The sequence below is a fragment of the Pholis gunnellus genome (assembly GCF_910591455.1).
Source record: "Pholis gunnellus genome assembly, chromosome: 5".
Lineage (NCBI taxonomy): Eukaryota > Metazoa > Chordata > Actinopteri > Perciformes > Pholidae > Pholis > Pholis gunnellus.
In genome coordinates, this window is record NC_136531.1 from 91,828 (window position 1) to 110,777 (window position 18,950).

The 18,950-nt window shown below is 41.0% G+C and overlaps 2 protein-coding genes across 2 annotated transcripts in view; both read left to right on the forward strand.

Moving 5' to 3' along the window:
• The first annotated feature begins 770 nt into the window (after window positions 1-770).
• polr3f (polymerase (RNA) III (DNA directed) polypeptide F) lies at window positions 771-5,791 on the forward strand. Its single transcript, XM_079159851.1, has 9 exons — window positions 771-935; window positions 3,338-3,455; window positions 3,560-3,627; window positions 3,731-3,798; window positions 4,163-4,275; window positions 4,370-4,513; window positions 5,144-5,251; window positions 5,387-5,578; window positions 5,664-5,791. Exons 1-9 carry the CDS (start codon window positions 874-876, stop codon window positions 5,739-5,741), a joined length of 951 nt encoding a protein of 316 aa, XP_079015977.1. The 5' UTR covers window positions 771-873; the 3' UTR covers window positions 5,742-5,791.
• A 1,181-nt stretch (window positions 5,792-6,972) lies between these two features.
• Window positions 6,973-18,950, forward strand: part of LOC306696054 (spectrin beta chain, non-erythrocytic 1-like) — a 38,342-nt gene continuing 26,364 nt past the window's right edge. Inside the window, exons 1-2 of the mRNA XM_079159542.1 lie at window positions 6,973-7,043; window positions 16,317-16,541. Coding sequence (XP_079015668.1) covers window positions 16,391-16,541 — 151 coding nt within the window. The 5' untranslated portion in view covers window positions 6,973-7,043; window positions 16,317-16,390. The remainder of the gene's footprint in view (window positions 7,044-16,316; window positions 16,542-18,950) is intronic.

Consider the following 18,950-nt stretch of genomic DNA (forward strand, 5'->3'; position numbering starts at 1 on the left):
ATAAATACTACTATACTACTCACAGACTGTGTATAAATACTACTATACTACTCAGACTGTGTATGAATACAACTATACTACACAGACTGTGTATGAATACTACTATACTACTCACAGACTGTGTATGAATACTACTATACTACTCACAGACTGTGTATAAATACTACTATACTACTCAGACTGTGTATTAATACTACTATACTACTCACAGACTGTGTATAAATACTACTATACTACTCAGACTGTGTATGAATACTACTATACTACTCACAGACTGTGTATAAATACTACTATACTACTCAGACTGTGTATGAATACTACTATACTACTCACAGACTGTGTATAAATACTACTATACTACTCAGACTGTGTATGAATACTACTATACTACTCAGACTGTGTATTAATACTACTGTACTGCTCAGACTATGTATAATTTGATTACATATCAGAGTAAAGTAATTAATACATTCTTACTTCAGATTAAAGATCAAACGAAACCTTCGTTGAACTGCTGCTGACGCGTCACCATGGCAACGAGCTCCTCGCAGGCACATTTCTTTTTGTCAGTAACTTTATTTATTTATAACAAATACTTCCACACAAAATAACCAGGCCATACGAAGAGAACTGTGTACCTTTAACGTGTTTTATACTATGTTTTAAATCAATAAAAGAAAAGACAGTGAAGCTTTTTTATTTTTATTTAGCTCAACATGATTTATTAAGCAGGCAGTTTTCAGGACGCCTAACTCTGAGGACCCTGAAGTAGCGGTGCTGTCTGACACAACATTAGCTCACAGGCTAACAGGCTAAATAACAAGCTAACAGGCTAAAGCAGCTCAGACAGAAAGTAAAGAAACATAATTTAAAATGTCGGAAGTCAAACTGAAGAAGGAGACAAACGTCCTGGACGCCGCGGAGCTCGAGAACAGGTCAGTCCGGTGACGTTTCACGAATGTTTGAACTAGCGCAGAACTCTACGTAGTTTCTATCTAACTTAGTGTTTCCTCTACGTCATCACACTCACTAAGGTTATAACCTGTAAATAAACACATTTAGTGAACCGGAGCGAGTTCATTGTGAGTTCGGCTCATAGACAACGACACTCACGGTATTATATATACGGTAATATATATATATATATATATATATATGTATGTATGTATGTATTACAATTTTAATCTCATTGTTATGTTAAAGTTCATAATGAATCTAAAGTAGTGTGTTGAGCTCTTTTATGTTAAAGTGCTGCTCTATGAACTAAAGGTCAACAACATTTGGTTTAAACACTTTAAACTCATCAGGTTCTTGTTAACAGCAGGATTCTCTTTACACAGCAGCAGTTATAACACAGTTATAATGATTGTGATCATAGATATTCAGCCGGTGTTCACAACTTTATCTTCATGTGTGTCAGAGATGAATTTAAATATACATCTTGAAACCTGCAAACCTATCTACGTCATGTTTTATGTTTGTTAAATTCTCAGTAGTGATAACTAAATGATATGATTATTATACATATTACAAACTAAACACTTTAAAAACTCGAAAACAATAATTTAAATAAATCATTTATTTGTTGGTATGTTGTTCAGACACTATGCTACGCTGATTAGCGTAGCATGTGTGGTGTTTGTTATAAATGTACGTTGGTACATAGAGGGTGATGAGAAGCTGTACATGGAGGGACTTAGGACCCAGGGGACTGTAGGGGAAGGAAACAGGAAGAGACGGAAGAGACGCCACACAAACTCGCTGCCGGTTCTTGTGTTAAAAATGTCACTTAATAATAAATTAAAAAAACTGCGTTAACGTGCGATAAAATAATTGTCGGCGTTAATTCATTTATTACATTACAGTCATTCAGCAGACGCTTTTATCCAAAGAGACTTACAGTCAGTGTGTTCAACATAGTATTCAAGAGAACTACTCGTCACCAGAAGTCATGAGTTCATCTCCTTTAAACATCTCAGAGCATAAACCAGAGCAGACGTACAGAAACACACTAGCATGAACACAACCAGTGCTGAGAGGAAGGCTCAGGGTAGAGCTTCATGAAGAGGTGAGTCTTCAGCCTGATGGAAGATGGGCAGCGACTCTGCTGTCCTGACGTCAGTGGGGAGTTCATTCCACCATCGTGGGGCCAGGACAGAGAACAGAGACCGGGTCCATCGGCCGCAGGGACCTCTGAGCGACGGGGAACCGATCGCCCCGAGGCAGCAGAGCCAAGTGGTCGGGGGGGTGTAGGGCTAGACCATGGCCTGGAGATATGAAGGAGCTGTTCCTTTCACTGCCCTGTAGGCTAGCACCAGAGTCTGAACCTGTAGACTAGCACCAGAGTCTGAACCTGTAGACTAGCACCAGAGTCTGAACCTGTAGGCTAGCACCAGAGTCTGAACCTGTAGGCTAGCACCAGAGTCTGAACCTGGATGAGAGCTCTTACAGGGAGCCAGTGTAGAGCACGGAGAAGGGAGGTTGTGTGTGAGAACTTGGGGCGATTGAACACCAGACGAGCTGCAGCTTTCTGGACGAGCTCCAGAGGTCTGATGGCCGACGCCGGAGCTCCGGCAAGTAGAGAGCTGCAGTAGACCAGGAGGGAGATGACCAGAGCCTGGATGAGCATCTGCTCCGTCTCCTCAGCGAGGAAGAGGAGAATCCTCCTGATGTTGTAGAGCAGGAATCTACAGGAGCGAGTAGGAACAGCAGCTCGGTTTGGTCCAGGTTCAGCTTCAGGTGTTGTGTCGTCATCCACATCGAGATGTCAGCCAAGCACACAGCGATGCGTACCTCCACTTGAGTGTCACCGGAGGAAATGACAAGACCAGCTGGGTGTCATCAGCATCACAATGGGAGGAGAAGTCATGCGAGCGAATAACAGAACCAGAGATGTTGTGTAGAGCAAGACGAGAAGGGGGCCCAGGACTGAACCTTGTGGAACCCCCGTAGTCAGCATGCGATAATAACGCATTAACTTGCCCAGCACTGATATATACATATATGTATATATGTATATATGTGTATATGTGTATATATAGATATATAAACATACATCCACCCATCGGACCGAAATATGAACATTTACAAGAGTTTTAATGAAGAACGAGAGGAGACGTCGCAGTAAAAAGATCTGTTTGAACGTGGAGAAGAATTAAGCGATTTGTTCTTACAGATTATTACATGACGTGTGTGTGTGTGTGTGTGTGTGTGTGTGTGTGTGTGTGTGTGTGTGTGTGTGTGTGTGTGTGTGTGTGTGTGTGTGTGTGTGTGTGTGTGTGTGTGTGTGTGTGTGTGTGTGTGTGTGTGTGTGTGTGTGTGTGTGTGTGTGTTACAGGATCAAAGAGCTGTGTCAGCAGTTCCCTCACGGTATCACAGACCAGGTGATCCAGAACGACATGCCTCACCTGGAGCCTCAGCAGAGAGCCATGGCCATCAACAAGCTGCTGTCATTGGTCAGTCTCAGGGTGACGTCACCTCTCACTGCTCTCTCCTGATTGGTCACTCAGATCAGACCTGTGTGTGTGTGTGTGTTTCTGATCAGTGTGATTGATTCCAGGGTCAGCTGGACCTCCTGAGGAACAGTTCAGGTCTCCTGTACCGGATGAAGGACACGCAGAGCAACAGGTCAACACTCTTTAAAGTACTGTCAGTAGTACTGTGTACTATCAATTAACACAGTTCTTCTTCTACATCATTAATGATTACAGTTCTTCTTCATGTGTTTCAGTAAGATGAAAGGCTCAGATAACCAGGAGAAGTTGGTCTATCAGGTGATCGAGGACGCAGGAAACAAAGGTAACGAACACAGATTCTTCATTTCAGACTGAAACCAGGTTTGTTTCAGGTTTTACTCTGAAGTTCCCGCTCTGCTTCCTGTGTGAGCTGGACGCTGTTGAAGCTTCTTGCTGAGATAACCTCAGTTTGAGTCCTTTATGAACACTTTGCCCAAAGGGAATTACCCACAATTCATAGCAATGTGACGTTAAACACGCGGTAACCAGAGGAAGCGTGGAGACGTTAAAAAAAAAAGAAGCTAAACAGTGAGCCTCTGAGGGTTCAGGGTTTACGGTCTTAGGGGGGACACTGGAAGACCTTCAGGTGGACTGAGGGGACCCCGATGGACCAGACTCTTCAGTTAAGTGTACTTGTTGTTCTTCAGGGATCTGGAGCAGAGACATCCGCTTTAAGAGCAACCTTCCTCTGACGGAGGTCAACAAGATCCTGAAGAACCTGGAGAGCAAGAAGCTCATCAAAGCCGTCAAGTCAGTCGCTGTGAGTTCAAAGATGTTTAAAAACATTAAAGATGTCATTAACCATGTAAAACATTAAACGTTAATATGTTCTTCATGTTCTTCATGTTCTTCAGGCATCTAAGAAGAAGGTCTACATGCTCTACAACCTGCAGCCGGACCGCTCGGTGACGGGCGGCGCCTGGTACAGCGACCAGGACTTTGAGTCTGAGTTTGTGGAAGTTCTCAACCAGCAGTGCTTCAAGTTCCTGCAGAGCAAGGTACCAAAATACCTCTGAGTACACAATACTACATACACTATACCAAAATACCTCTGAGTACACAATACTACATACACTGTACCAAAATACCTCTGAGTACACAATACTACAGACACTATACCAAAATACCTCTGAGTACACAATACTACATACACTATACCAAAATACCTCTGAGTACACAATACTACATACACTGTACCAAAATACCTCTGAGTACACAATACTACAGACACTATACCAAAATACCTCTGAGTACACAATACTACAGACACTATACCAAAATACCTCTGAGTACACAATACTACAGACACTATACCAAAATACCTCTGAGTACACAATACTACAGACACTATACCAAAATACCTCTGAGTACACAATACTACAGACACTACTTTTGAATTCATTATTGAACTTTGGACATAACAATGGAAGAAGTCTCACTTTGAAGTTACTCTATTCTAATTATCCTTCAATCACAAGTCTTTAGTTGAAGTACTGATTAACAACTTACACAAGTATCAGCATCAAATATACAAAGTATACCTGAAGCACCGAGAGTAAAAGTACTCTGTTTGCAGAGTACTCTGTATGTTCTAATGGTGTTATGAATGCTGTCTGTGTTGTGTTCAGGCTGAAGCAGCGAGGGACAGCAAACAGAGCCCCATGGTTCAGAGGAACAGCTCCTTCGCCACCTCGCATGAAGTGTGGAAGTACATCTGTGAGCTGGGAATCAGCAAGGTGACGCCCTCACAGCCCCGCCCCCTTCTGTGACATCACACACGCGTTTTACTTGATATCTCAACGTGACGTTTTGACTCTTTAGTTGAGTATAAATAAGCTGCTCCAGGTTTGATTGACAGGTGTGTTTGACAGGTGGACTTGTCCATGGACGACATCGAGACCATCCTGAACACGCTGATCTACGACGGGAAGGTGGAGATGACCGTCATCGCCGCCAAGGAGGGAACGGTGGGCAGCGTGGACGGACAGATGAAACTCTACCGCGGCGTCAACGCCGTCATCCAACCAACGGGCCTCGTCAGGACTCCCTGCGGACTCTGCCCGGTAACACGTGCTTTTATTGTGAAGGACCGGGTCGTGGTGGGTGTCCTCTGGGGGTGAACCCTGACTTCCTGTTCTCTGTCCTCAGGTGTTTGACGACTGTCATGAAGGAGGAGAAATCTCGCCGTCTAACTGCATCTACATGACGGAGTGGTTGGACTTCTGACTGCTCCTGATCCTCGTTTGTTTTGTATTTATCTCAAAGTTCAATAAAAAGAAAAGTTAAATGTTTCTGGTGTGTTTGAAGTGAAGTCTAACTCGCTAAATGGAGGATGAGCTTCTTAATGTTTTTATTGACTAATATGAAAACTACTGACGGCAGCGATCGGATGTTCTGTGTTTTTCCATCAGACGTCGTTAAGGAGCTGAGTGCTCGCATCACTTTACATATTCTCATGTTCAGGATCGTATCGACCGATTCCTCCAGGAAGCTCAAAGCTTTCTCTCTAAACACTACACTACCCATGAGCCTCAGCAGCTGTTAAAACGGAGACAAACCTCCAGTTCTTCATGTGTTAAAGCTGCATTCTCTCTAGTGTCCACCAGGGGGCGACTCCTCTGGTTGTATAGAAGTCTATGAGAAAATGACTACTTCTCTCTTGATTTATTACCTCAGTAAACATTGTAAACATGAGTTTATGGTCTCAATCTCTAGTTTCAAGTCTTCTTCAATACAGCATGATGTTCATTTAGTACATGATGGTCCATTTAGAGTCACACAGACCATAAAGCAGGGGATGCTTTAGGGGCGGGGCTACACGGTGATTGACAGGTCTCTGAGACGTATACAGTGTCTCTACGTCCTAATATGGTCACTTCCTGTTAACTGGTTGGGAGAACTAAACACTACCCATGAGGCTCAGCGGCTGCAGGTCACATTAAGAGCTCATGAATTATTAATGAGCACAGAGCCACGCCCCCTTCCCGCTGCGTAACGTCACTTCCGGTTTCAAACCCAAACAAATAAATGTGTACTGTTCACATTTTTCTGTCCACGTAGTTAAAATATATCTCGCTCATGACGTCATTGTGTTCTTTTGAGATGATTACAGTCCAATTTATATTTAAATTATTGATGTTTTTGTGGCCAATATCAACAAATCATGACTTCATCATGAGGATGAAATAGAGACGACACGTGACCTGTAGCAGCCTGCAGGGGGCGCCAGAGAGGATTTAAACCGCTCCATTGTTACTGGAGCTCATAGTTCAGAGCTGTCCTTGAACGCAACAGAGAAGGAAGAGGGGAGGGAGGATAGAGGAAGGGGAGGAAAGGAGGCAGGAGGGGAGGAGAGGGGGGGGAAAGGGAGGAGGAGGGCAGTGCGGATTCTTTCCCGTCATTCCCTGCAGCAGCAGCAGCAGCAGCAGCAGCCCCTCCTCCTGTCTGTCTGCCCTCCTGTCTGTCCTCCCGTCGGACTCCTCTCGTCCTCGGCTGAAGTTTGCAGACTCGCTGAGATCTTCTGAGCAGGTAAGCAGCTCCCGTTTGTCTCTGCTGGTCTGTGCTGGTCTGTACTGGTCTGTACTGGTCTCTCTTGGTCTCTTGTCGCTGAGCTGTGATTGGAGCGGAGCGACACACGGAATCCTCCGCAAACGTCCCCCAGCGGAGGAGCCTCGGGTCTGGGGCTGGATAAAGTCCTCCGGTCCGGAGGCCCCGGTCCGGTCTGCAGGAGGGCCCTGATCTCCGCTCCCTGTATCCGGGCCGCGGTGCTCCTCAGCCCGCTTAGCAGCCATTAAAGTCGGCAGGAGGATGGAGGAGAATAACGGTGCGCCATGATGCATGGAGGCAGAACCAGGCGTGGCCGTGCGTGCGCGTGTGTGCGTGCGTATGTGTGTCTGAGTTGTGTAGCGGTAGAATGAGCGGGATGTGTCCGGCCTCCAGCTGCTGTGTCCGGCGTTGGGGGTAATCAGCAAGCCGGATAGACTCTGAGGCCCCAGACCTGGTCCCAGACAGACCCAGACCAGGTCTAGACCCGCCTGGGTCCTCCTTAAACCTCCTGAATAGGTGTTGATGTGTTTTCTGTTGACGTGAATCTGTGAACACAAATCAAAATATTGTTCTAAAGTTCAGAGAATCCAAACGTTTCAAGTGACGATTGATTTGATCAGAAACACTGATAATCAATAACTGATCACTTCCGGTTCCTCCGCCTTATCTTTTGCTCCTTCTGTTTGATTTAGTAAACATGTTTACTATTTTCTGAAGTTTTATGGACCAATGAACCAATGAACCAATGAACCAATGAACCAATGAATCAATGACTCAATGAATCAACAGTCTGTGGATGAATCATCTCCAGAACTAACTGTCTCTATGTTCTCTTGATGTTTATTTATCATTCTTTTAATCTCTCAACGTTTTCTTGATGTTCTCTTAACGTTTATTTTACGTTCTTTTAATGTTCTCTTGACGTTCTCTTGACCAGTCAGGTCAATAAACTGAGAGGGGTTTGGGGACTAAAGACAGTGTAGGAAAAGAGAACCTTATGTTGGACCACAGAAGGTTCTCTTACAGTCTTTGTTTCTGCGTATACTTGGAGAACACATTAGTGTTAATGGAACAGGAAGTAGCGGTCCTCTGGGAACATTCACTGGAACGAGAACGTTACAGGAAACGTTGATGATGGGAACAGGAAGTTTAACTACATAATGATGTTGTTTGTTGTTGTTTACATGTTGACACAGAGAGTCTCTGTTTACAGGTCTGACTGTAAATAAACAGCAGCTTCCTGTAAAAACTGGTTTCAGATGAGTTCCAGAAACAAACAACTGGTGATCAATAATAATGATCAGCTGTTCTGTCTCCATCCACCAGACGACTCTCATTAACATGAATAATGAAGGACGGAGACTCCATCTTGGTTTTAGAGCCATTAGTGAGGATATCTTTCCTCTTAGATATCTTTATTTATCCAAACCTAACCCTTAATATCTTTATTTATCTAACCCTTAATATCTTTATTTATCTAACTCTTAATATCTTTATCTATCTAACCCTTAATATCTTTATTTATCTAACCCTTAATATCTTTATCTATCTAACCCTTAATATCTTTATTTATCCAAACCTAACCCTTAATATCTTTATTTATCCAACCCTTAATATCTTTATTTATCTAACCCTTAATATCTTTATTTATCTAACCCTTAATATCTTTATCTATCTAACCCTTAATATCTTTATTTATCTAACCCTTAATATCTTTATTTATCTAACCCTTAATATCTTTATTTATCTAACCCTTAATATCTTTATTTATCTAACCCTTAATATCTTTATTTATCTAACCCTTAATATCTTTATCTATCTAACCCTTAATATCTTTATCTATCTAACCCTTAATATCTTTATCTATCTAACCCTTAATATCTTTATTTATCTAACCCTTAATATCTTTATTTATCTAACCCTTAATATCTTTATTTATCTAACCCTTAATATCTTTATTTATCTAACCCTTAATATCTTTATTTATCCAACCCTTAATATCTTTATTTATCTAACCCTTAATATCTTTATTTATCTAACCCTTAATATCTTTATCTATCTAACCCTTAATATCTTTATTTATCTAACCCTTAATATCTTTATTTATCTAACCCTTAATATCTTTATTTATCTAACCCTTAATATCTTTATCTATCTAACCCTTAATATCTTTATTTATCTAACCCTTAATATCTTTATTTATCTAACCCTTAATATCTTTATTTATCTAACCCTTAATATCTTTATTTATCTAACCCTTAATATCTTTATTTATCTAACCCTTAATATCTTTATCTATCTAACCCTTAATATCTTTATTTATCTAACCCTTAATATCTTTATCTATCTAACCCTTAATATCTTTATTTATCTAACCCTTAATATCTTTATTTATCTAACCCTAACCCTTAATATCTTTATTTATCTAACCCTTAATATCTTTATTTATCTAACCCTTAATATCTTTATCTATCTAACCCTTAATATCTTTATTTATCTAACCCTTAATATCTTTATTTATCTAACCCTAACCCTCTCACAGGTGGAGAAATCAAACGTACCCATCAAGAGAGTTTTATAGGTTCTTCAGATCTCCCAGATAGTTAACTAGCTTTCTCCCACTAGCATCGCTCAGAACAAATCTCCCAGTAGATACCTATGTACTACATCTCAGAGGTACATATTGTACTTTTTACTGTACTACATCTCAGAGGTACATATTGTACTGTACACATTCTATGTGATGTAGATATACATAGAAGTGCAGTAGATTGTGTGTACCATGTAGTATCTTTGTTATTCTTTTTAATCTTTGATTCAATAGTTCATTGAGAGAAAACTGATCTGATCAGAAGCTCCTCTGAACTTAGTGATGAACACGTTCATCTGGTTGGTTTATCAAAAAATAACAGATGGCTGTTTCAGTCTCTATGCTAAGCTATGCTAACCAGTTAGCAGCTGCTGCCTGCACCTTCATGTTTCTAGTGACGAAGGGTGGGGTCAGCTAACCAGGAAATGTGTGTGTGTGTGTGTGTGTGTGTGTGTGTGTGTGTGTGTGTGGTGGAGTGATGATGTCATTCTTCTTCTGCTATTTCTGCATCAAACAGTCGACTCCGTTTGGTCTCATCTGAGCTTTTGATGATGATGTATCTGTGTATATTAATACATTATATATGTATATCCACACACATGACGTTAGCTTCATGCTAGCATAAGAAGTCTATGAGAAAATGATTTATTCCCTCAGTAAACATTGTAAACATGAGTTTATGGTCTCAATCTCTAGTTTCAAGTCTTCTTCAATACAGCATGATGTTCATTTAGTAAATGATGGTCCATTTAGAGTCACACAGACCATAAAGCAGGGGATGCTTTAGGGCGGGGCTATGTGTATTTATATGTGTATGTGGGTGTATATATTTGGGGTGCAACGGATCACAAACCTCACGGTTCGGATAATTTTTCGGATCAGCAAAGAAAAGGGGAGGAGACAAATATAATTTAGCTTTCCATTTATTAATTAAAGAACTTCAAGAACAGCAAATAACTTTGGGCTATAGTCTTACATAAAAAACACAATATCTTCATTTTAATAAAGATGAGAATATATCTACATTATCTGGGGAAAGGGGGCGTGTCTACAGCACCTGTCTGTGTGACTGTCACAGAGGGGGCGTGTCTGTGTGACTCTCACAGAGGGGGGCGTGTCTGTGTGACTCACTGAGGGGGCGTGTCTGTGTGACTCTCAGAGGGGGCGTGTCTGTGTGACTCTCACAGAGGGGGCGTGTCTGTGTGACTCTCACAGAGGGGGTGTGTCTGTTTGACTCTCAGAGGGGGCGTGTCTGTTTGACTCTCACAGAGGGGGTGTGTCTGTGTGACTCTCAGAGGGGGTGTGTCTGTGTGACTCTCAGAGGGGGTGTGTCTGTTTGACTCTCACAGAGGGGGCGTGTCTACAGCTCCTCCGTGATGAAGTGAGCTGTTTCAGTCTTTTGCTCTTCATAGAGGAACGAGCTTCTTACTGAAGTGGTGCGTGAGGGGATTTCGTACTGTGGCTCAAGCACTTTAACCAGATTTTTAAATCCTTTCTTTTCCACACCGGAGTGTCCCGCGTATCTGACAGACTGTGATGGGGTCTCTGCATATGTGTGGACATGTCCGATGTTTTGCCGTTGTCGTGTGTCTTTCTCTTTAAACAACGCCTACATACCGTAACGGTTTTGCCCACCACCCTCATCCTCATTATGAGTTACAGGGAAGGCAACAGTCTGCTGGGGTCTGCTGGGGCAGCAGCATCTCGGCAGAAGAAGGCAGCAGTGTGCTGGGGCGTCCACTGATACGGTGGAGGTGGAGGGAGACAGGAGGACGATGGCTAAGCTCCCTGATGAGCAACACCTCCACCCCATGAGGACGCCCTGCAGCTCTGTGCAGCTCCCTCAGCCACCGGCTGATTCACCCCCAGTGTGTGAAGGAGAGGTACCACAGGTCCTTCCTTCACACACCGTCTATACATATACATATAGATATATATGTATATGTATGTATATGTGTATATGTATGTATATGTATATATGTATGTATATGTCTATGTATATATGTATGTATATGTGTATATGTATGTATATGTATGTATATGTACATGTGGTGTGTGAAGGAGAGGTACAGCAGGTCCTTCCTGCTGCTGTCAGGCTGCACAACCAGCTGTGCTCCCAGTAGACACACAACACCAACAACACTAAACATCTGTGACAGAAACACACTGTGCAATAAAGAAATACTCTGTCTGTATATATAATACTTTAGTGTTTTAGTTCTTTAGTTATACTTAGTTACTGTGGATTTTGTACTTTTTTACTTCGTTGATATTCTTACTGTTTATTACTTATTTATATTACTTGTCGCTCTTGTTTTTTACTCTGTCTTGTTGCTCTGTCTTGTTGCTCTGTGTCTTGTTGCTCTGTATCTTGTTGCTCTGTGTCTTGTTGCTCTGTGTCTTGTTGCTCTGTACCTTGTTGCTCTGTATCTTGTTGCTCTGTATCTTGTTGCTCTGTGTCTTGTTGCTCTGTGTCTTGTTGCTCTGTATCTTGTTGCTCTGTACCTTGTTGCTCTGTGTCTTGTTGCTATGTGTCTTGTTGCTATGTGTCTTGTTGCTCTGTATCTTGTTGCTCTGTGTCTTGTTGCTCTGTGTCTTGTTGCTATGTGTCTTGTTGCTCTGTATCTTGTTGCTCTGTACCTTGTTGCTATGTGTCTTGTTGCTCTGTATCTTGTTGCTCTGTGTCTTGTTGCTCTGTATCTTGTTGCTCTGTCCACTTTGCTGCGGTGATCCTGTGGATTTCCCCACTGCGGGACTAATAGAGGATTATCTTATCTTATCTTAAAATGCTCATAAACCAAGACTTTCGCCGTTAAACCCTTTTTAAGCTGCTCCGTTCACGTGAACAGACTACTGCTTTATATCTGTTCACTGACACTTTGCATTGATGTTCAGGGACTTGTTACTTGAAAAGGATCAGCAGCAGTACAACTTTATTACACACTGATGATTAAACTGTAAAAACACCACTAGTGAATATGTATGTGTATTTATGAGTGTGTGTGTGTCGTCTTAATGAGTTCTGTGTTCGATGTCTGATCACAGAGGGACATTCCTCATGTTAACATGACTGAACTACCAGGTGTGTGTGTGTGTGTGTGTGTGTGTGTGTGTGTGTGTGTGTGTGTGTGTGTGTGTGTGTGTGTGTGTGTGTGTGTGTGTGTGTGTGTGTGTGTGTGTGTGTGTGTGTGTGTGTGTGTGTGTGAGACAGCTGCTGCAGGCAGACAGGTGACACACACCTGCTGCCCTGTGTGTACGTTGAGTATTTCTCAGCTGTGACTGTCGGGCTCTGAAGAATGTTTGACGGTATTTTAGGAGTTTTTCTTTGTGCTGTGAGAAGATCAGAGTCACACACACACACACACACACAGATATACTCTATTCACACACACACACACACACACACACACACACACAGACACACACACTCTTTTCCAGTATAATTAAAGAAAGCAACACACTTTTGATGGTCTCTATGCTAAGCTAGGCTAAACATATATTAAATGAAACTATACCTCTCCTTCTGTCTTTGAGAGAGACATGTGTTTATTATTGAAGAGACATTTGTTTACTATTGTAGAGACATTTGTTTACTATTGAAGAGACATTTGTTTACTATTGAAGAGACATTTGTTTACTATTGAAGAGACATTTGTTTACTATTGTAGAGACATTTGTTTACTATTGAAGAGACATTTGTTTACTATTGAAGAGACATTTGTTTACTATTGAAGAGACATTTGTTTACTATTGAAGAGACATTTGTTTACTATTGTAGAGACATTTGTTTACTATTGTAGAGACATTTGTTTACTATTGAAGAGACATTTGTTTACTATTGAAGAGACATTTGTTTACTATTGTAGAGACATTTGTTTACTATTGTAGAGACATTTGTTTACTATTGAAGAGACATTTGTTTATTATTGAAGAGACATTTGTTTACTATTGTAGAGACATTTGTTTACTATTGAAGAGACATTTGTTTACTATTGTAGAGACATTTGTTTACTATTGAAGAGACATTTGTTTACTATTGAAGAGACATTTGTTTATTATTGAAGAGACATTTGTTTACTATTGAAGAGACATTTGTTTACTATTGAAGAGACATTTGTTTACTATTGAAGAGGCATTTGTTTATTATTGAAGAGACATTTGTTTACTATTGAAGAGACATTTGTTTACTATTGAAGAGACATTTGTTTACTATTGTAGAGACATTTGTTTACTATTGAAGAGACATTTGTTTATTATTGAAGAGACATTTGTTTACTATTGAAGAGACATTTGTTTACTATTGAAGAGACATTTGTTTACTATTGTAGAGACATTTGTTTACTATTGAAGAGACATTTGTTTACTATTGTAGATACATTTGTTTACTATTGAAGAGACATTTGTTTACTATTGTAGAGACATTTGTTTATTATTGAAGAGACATTTGTTTACTATTGAAGAGACATTTGTTTACTATTGAAGAGACATTTGTTTACTATTGTAGAGACATTTGTTTATTATTGAAGAGACATTTGTTTACTATTGAAGAGACATTTGTTTATTATTGAAGAGACATTTGTTTACTATTGTAGAGACATTTGTTTACTATTGAAGAGACATTTGTTTACTATTGTAGAGACATTTGTTTATTATTGAAGAGACATTTGTTTACTATTGAAGAGACATTTGTTTATTATTGAAGAGACATTTGTTTACTATTGTAGAGATATTTGTTTATTATTGAAGAGACATTTGTTTACTATTGAAGAGACATTTGTTTACTATTGAAGAGACATTTGTTTACTATTGTAGAGACATTTGTTTACTATTGAAGAGGCATTTTAATGAAATCAGTTTCTGCTTCTTCTAGTCTTTATGCTAAGCTAGGCTAACTATGTCCTGAACCAAGTCTCTGTGCCTCATGAGCTAACAAGCTAACACGTTAGTGGTGAAAGAGTTTCGGTGGCTGTCGTTGTGGGGAGGAATGTGAGGGAGGGGCCCCGTATACTTCCTGCCCCCCCCCCCCCTCTTTCCTGTCAGCCTTCCAGTTTTCACTCAGGGGAAATTATCTCTATATTTATCCCCAAATATCTTGTTTTTCAGGGAAAACCTTTTTATTGTTTTACCTTCTTCACTATTATTTATTTTAGACTCTTTGAGAAGATTAAAACTGAACTCAAAGGTTGTTTACTTTATAAAGAGGCTTCAGTGTTAATCAGACCTCATGATGTCTTTAAAGTAGTTGAAGTGAAATGTTTCACTATTCTATCTGATGTTTCCGTGTAGCGTGTTAGCTCCTTTATATCCTGTTTAGTTTAATCTACATCAAAGCTTCATATTCTGAGGTCATAATGTTTGTAGCCTCTCTGTCCTGTGAGAACCACGTATCTCTAAAAAAGATAAATAAGTACAAGTCCAGTACTGAAGTAAATGTACTTAGTTACTTCTTGAGTTACTCTACCGACCTGTTGTCCTCCTGAGCTGCAGCCGTCGGCTCCGACTGTTCAGAGATCTGTTTCCATCATCCAGCAGAGGATTCTGGGAAGTCCGATCCATTAATGGTCCCTGAGGACGACCTCTGGATGTCTGAGTGCTCTAATGGATCAATAACTCTGATGTGATCATGGAGCTCTTTACTTCCTCCATTAGCTGCAGTCAGCTCACCGAGCAGCCAATGGGAGCACAGCGTGGTCGCTCTCGGCACGACATCATCATGACATCATCACAACATCATCACGATGTCATCTCGACATCTTAAAGACTTCATCACGACTTCTTCACGACTTCTTCACGACATCTTCACGACGTCATCTAGACATCTTAAAGACTTCATCACAACATCTTCACGACATCTTAAAGACTTCTTCACGACTTCTTCACGACATCTTCACGACGTCATCTAGACATCTTAAAGACTTCATCACAACATCTTCACGACATCTTAAAGACTTCTTCACGACTTCTTCACGACATCTTCACGACGTCATCTAGACATCTTAAAGACTTCATCACAACATCTTCACGACGTCATCTCGACATCTTAAAGACTTCATCACGACTTCTTCACGACATCTTCACGACGTCATCTAGACATCTTAAAGACTTCATCACAACTTCATCGTGACTTCATCGTTGACCACGTGCTCATGATGTCAGATCAAGTTTGATATAAATCTACCCAGCATGCATTGTGATAGACTCTGATCAGGACTGGCTCATCTCGAACAAGCCAATTATGAGACTGTTCGACCAACATGATCAACTAGTGGCTCCAACTGATTCAGTGTGTGTGTGTGTGTGTGTGTGTGTGTGTGTGTGTGTGTGTGTGTGTGTGTGTGTGTGTGTGTGTGTGTGTGTGTGTGTGTGTGTGTGTGTGTGTGTGTGTGTGGTGGAAAGAACATTTACTCAACTACTGTATTTAAGTACAATGTTAAGGTACTTGTACTTTACTGGAGTACTTCTATGTTACGCTACAACCCAACAGTTTATGGTTCAGATGAGCTGCAAAATACTTGTTATCCATCAGTAATATTCCAAACATAAAGTACGTGATGTAGTACTATATGGAGTACTTGCTGTTCACTGAAGCTGCAGTCTGACGTCATAAACACAATAATATTATTTTATTGATCATGATGACGATGTCCACCTCTTGTCGCCCGCAGGGCTCGGCCTGAAGCCGCCGATGTGGACACGTCCCCGCTGACTTTGAGCCGTGTGTCAGAGGTGAAAGGTCACGATGACGACGGTGGCCGCTGAGTTCGACCACATGGAGCTGCAGCAGCAGTACAGCAGCAACGACACGGTGAACAACCGCTGGGACGAAGAGTGGGATAACGAGAACAGCTCGGCTCGCCTCTTTGAACGCTCCCGCATCAAGGCACTGGCAGGTAGGAAATACCACCTTCAGTTAGCTTCATATACCACCTTAAGTTAGCTTCAAATACCACCTTAAGTTAGCTTCAAATACCACCTTAAGTTAGCTTCAAATACCACCTTAAGTTAGCTTCAAATACCACCTGAAGTTAGCTTCAAATACCACCTGAAGTTAGCTTCAAATACCACCTTAAGTTAGCTTCAAATACCACCTTAAGTTAGCTTCAAATACCACCTGAAGTTAGCTTCAAATACCACATTAAGTTAGCTTCAAATACCACCTGAAGTTAGCTTCAAATACCACCTGAAGTTAGCTTCAAATACCACCTGAAGTTAGCTTCATATACCACCTTAAGTTAGCTTCAAATACCACCTTAAGTTAGCTTCAAATACCACCTGAAGTTAGCTTCAAATACCACCTTAAGTTAGCTTCAAATACCACCTGAAGTTAGCTTCAAATACCACCTGAAGTTAGCTTCAAATACAACATTAAACTAGCTTCAAATACCACCTTAAGTTAGCTGATATGAGGTCCATCTGCACCAAAGACACAGAGACAAAGAACAAAGATAAAGAATCCACAAAGACATGAATGAATAAAACTATGAGAGAAAAAACAAAAAAAGCAAACTATCCAGCTGTTCAACTAGAGCCAAAATACTGATTAATAGCTGAATAATAAATTAGTTTTTTGCTTAAAGTAAATGTTATCTTATCACTTAATTTGCTTCTCAGAGTACACCAGAATGCATGCTACATTTTAAAGCTCATATTTAAAATACGATTCTCCCGGGAGACCATGTCCCCGCACCCCCGACAGGGTTTGGGGTTTGGGTGTGTCTCACCTTTTTCACCTCTTATGAGTTTGCAGGTATCTTATCTCTCTTCTCTTATTTGTCACAATAAGAGATTTCAAGCTCTAACCAACAGTCTCAGGTGGAACATCTATATTGTGAAAGGATTATCTCTCAGGTATTTTATTGTGGAGATATAAGTCAGACTCCCAGCATGCTCGGCGCTCTGCTGACCACTGATGGTTAATGTTATTTCTCTGCAGAACAGACTTCACATTGTGTCCAATCAGCTGATGGCATCGCTTCCGTCCATTCAGCTGTGAGACGGTTCAGACTAATCTGATCTGATAGCAACAGCAGCTCAGTGTGTTGATGAGAGACAGACAGGTCTGAGAGACGGACAGGTCTGAGAGACGGACAGGTCTGTGGCTGGTCTCTGCTGATTGGACGGAACTCGGTCAGAAGGAACTGCAGCAATCTAGTCTAGAAGTAACAAATACATGAACTACAGAGACAAGTCCAAGAAGACCAGAACAGAGACAAAGTCTAACAAGACCAGAACAGAGACAAAGTCCAAGAAGACCAGAACAGAGACAAAGTCTAACAAGACCAGAACAGACAAAGTCTAACAAGACCAGAACAGAGACAAAGTCTAACAAGACCAGAACAGAGACAAGTCTAACAAGACCAGAATAGAGACAAGTCTAACAAGACCAGAACAGACAAACTCTAACAAGACCAGAACAGAGACAAGTCCAACAAGACCAGAACAGAGACAAGTCCAACAAGACCAGAACAGAGACAAGTCTAACAAGACCAGAACAGAGACAAAGTCTAACAAGACTAGAACAGAGACAAGTCCAACAAGACTAGAACAGAGACAAAGTCTAACAAGACCAGAACAGAGACAAGTCCAACAAGACTAGAACAGACAAAGTCTAACAAGACCAGAACAGAGACAAGTCCAACAAGACTAGAACAGACAAAGTCTAACAAGACTAGAACAGAGACAAGTCCAACAAGACTAGAACAGAGACAAAGTCTAACAAGACCAGAACAGAGACAAGTCCAACAAGACTAGAACAGACAAAGTCTAACAAGACCAGAACAGAGACAAGTCCAACAAGACTAGAACAGACAAAGTCTAACAAGACCAGAACAGAGACAAGTCCAACAAGACTAGAACAGAGACAAGTCCAACAAGACTAGAACAAAGACAAAGTCTAACAAGACCAGAACAGAGACAAGTCCAACAAGACTAGAACAGACAAAGTCTAACAAGACCAGAACAGAGACAAGTCCAACAAGACTAGAACAGAGACAAGTCCAACAAGACCAGAACAGAGACAAGTCCAACAAGACTAGAACAGAGACAAGTCCAACAAGACCAGAACAGAGACAAGTCCAACAAGACTAGAACAGAGACAAAGTCCAACAAGACCAGAACAGAGACAAGTCCAACAAGACCAGAACAGAGACAAGTCCAACAAGACTAGAACAGAGACAAAGTCCAACAAGACCAGAACAGAGACAAAGTCTAACTGCAACAACATTTGGTTTAAACACTTTAAACTCATCAGGTTCTTGTTAACAGCAGGATTCTCTTCACACAGCAGCAGTTATAACACA

Excerpts from the sequence above, each read along its gene's own strand:
- polr3f (XM_079159851.1), top strand. The coding sequence starts at position 874 with ATGTCGGAAGTCAAACTGAAGAAGGAGACAAACGTCCTGGACGCCGCG. Across the intron at positions 936-3,337 it reads GCCGCGGAGCTCGAGAACAG|GATCAAAGAGCTGTGTCAGC; the intron begins GTCAGTCCGGTG and ends TGTGTGTTACAG. Across the intron at positions 3,799-4,162 it reads CGAGGACGCAGGAAACAAAG|GGATCTGGAGCAGAGACATC; the intron begins GTAACGAACACA and ends GTTGTTCTTCAG.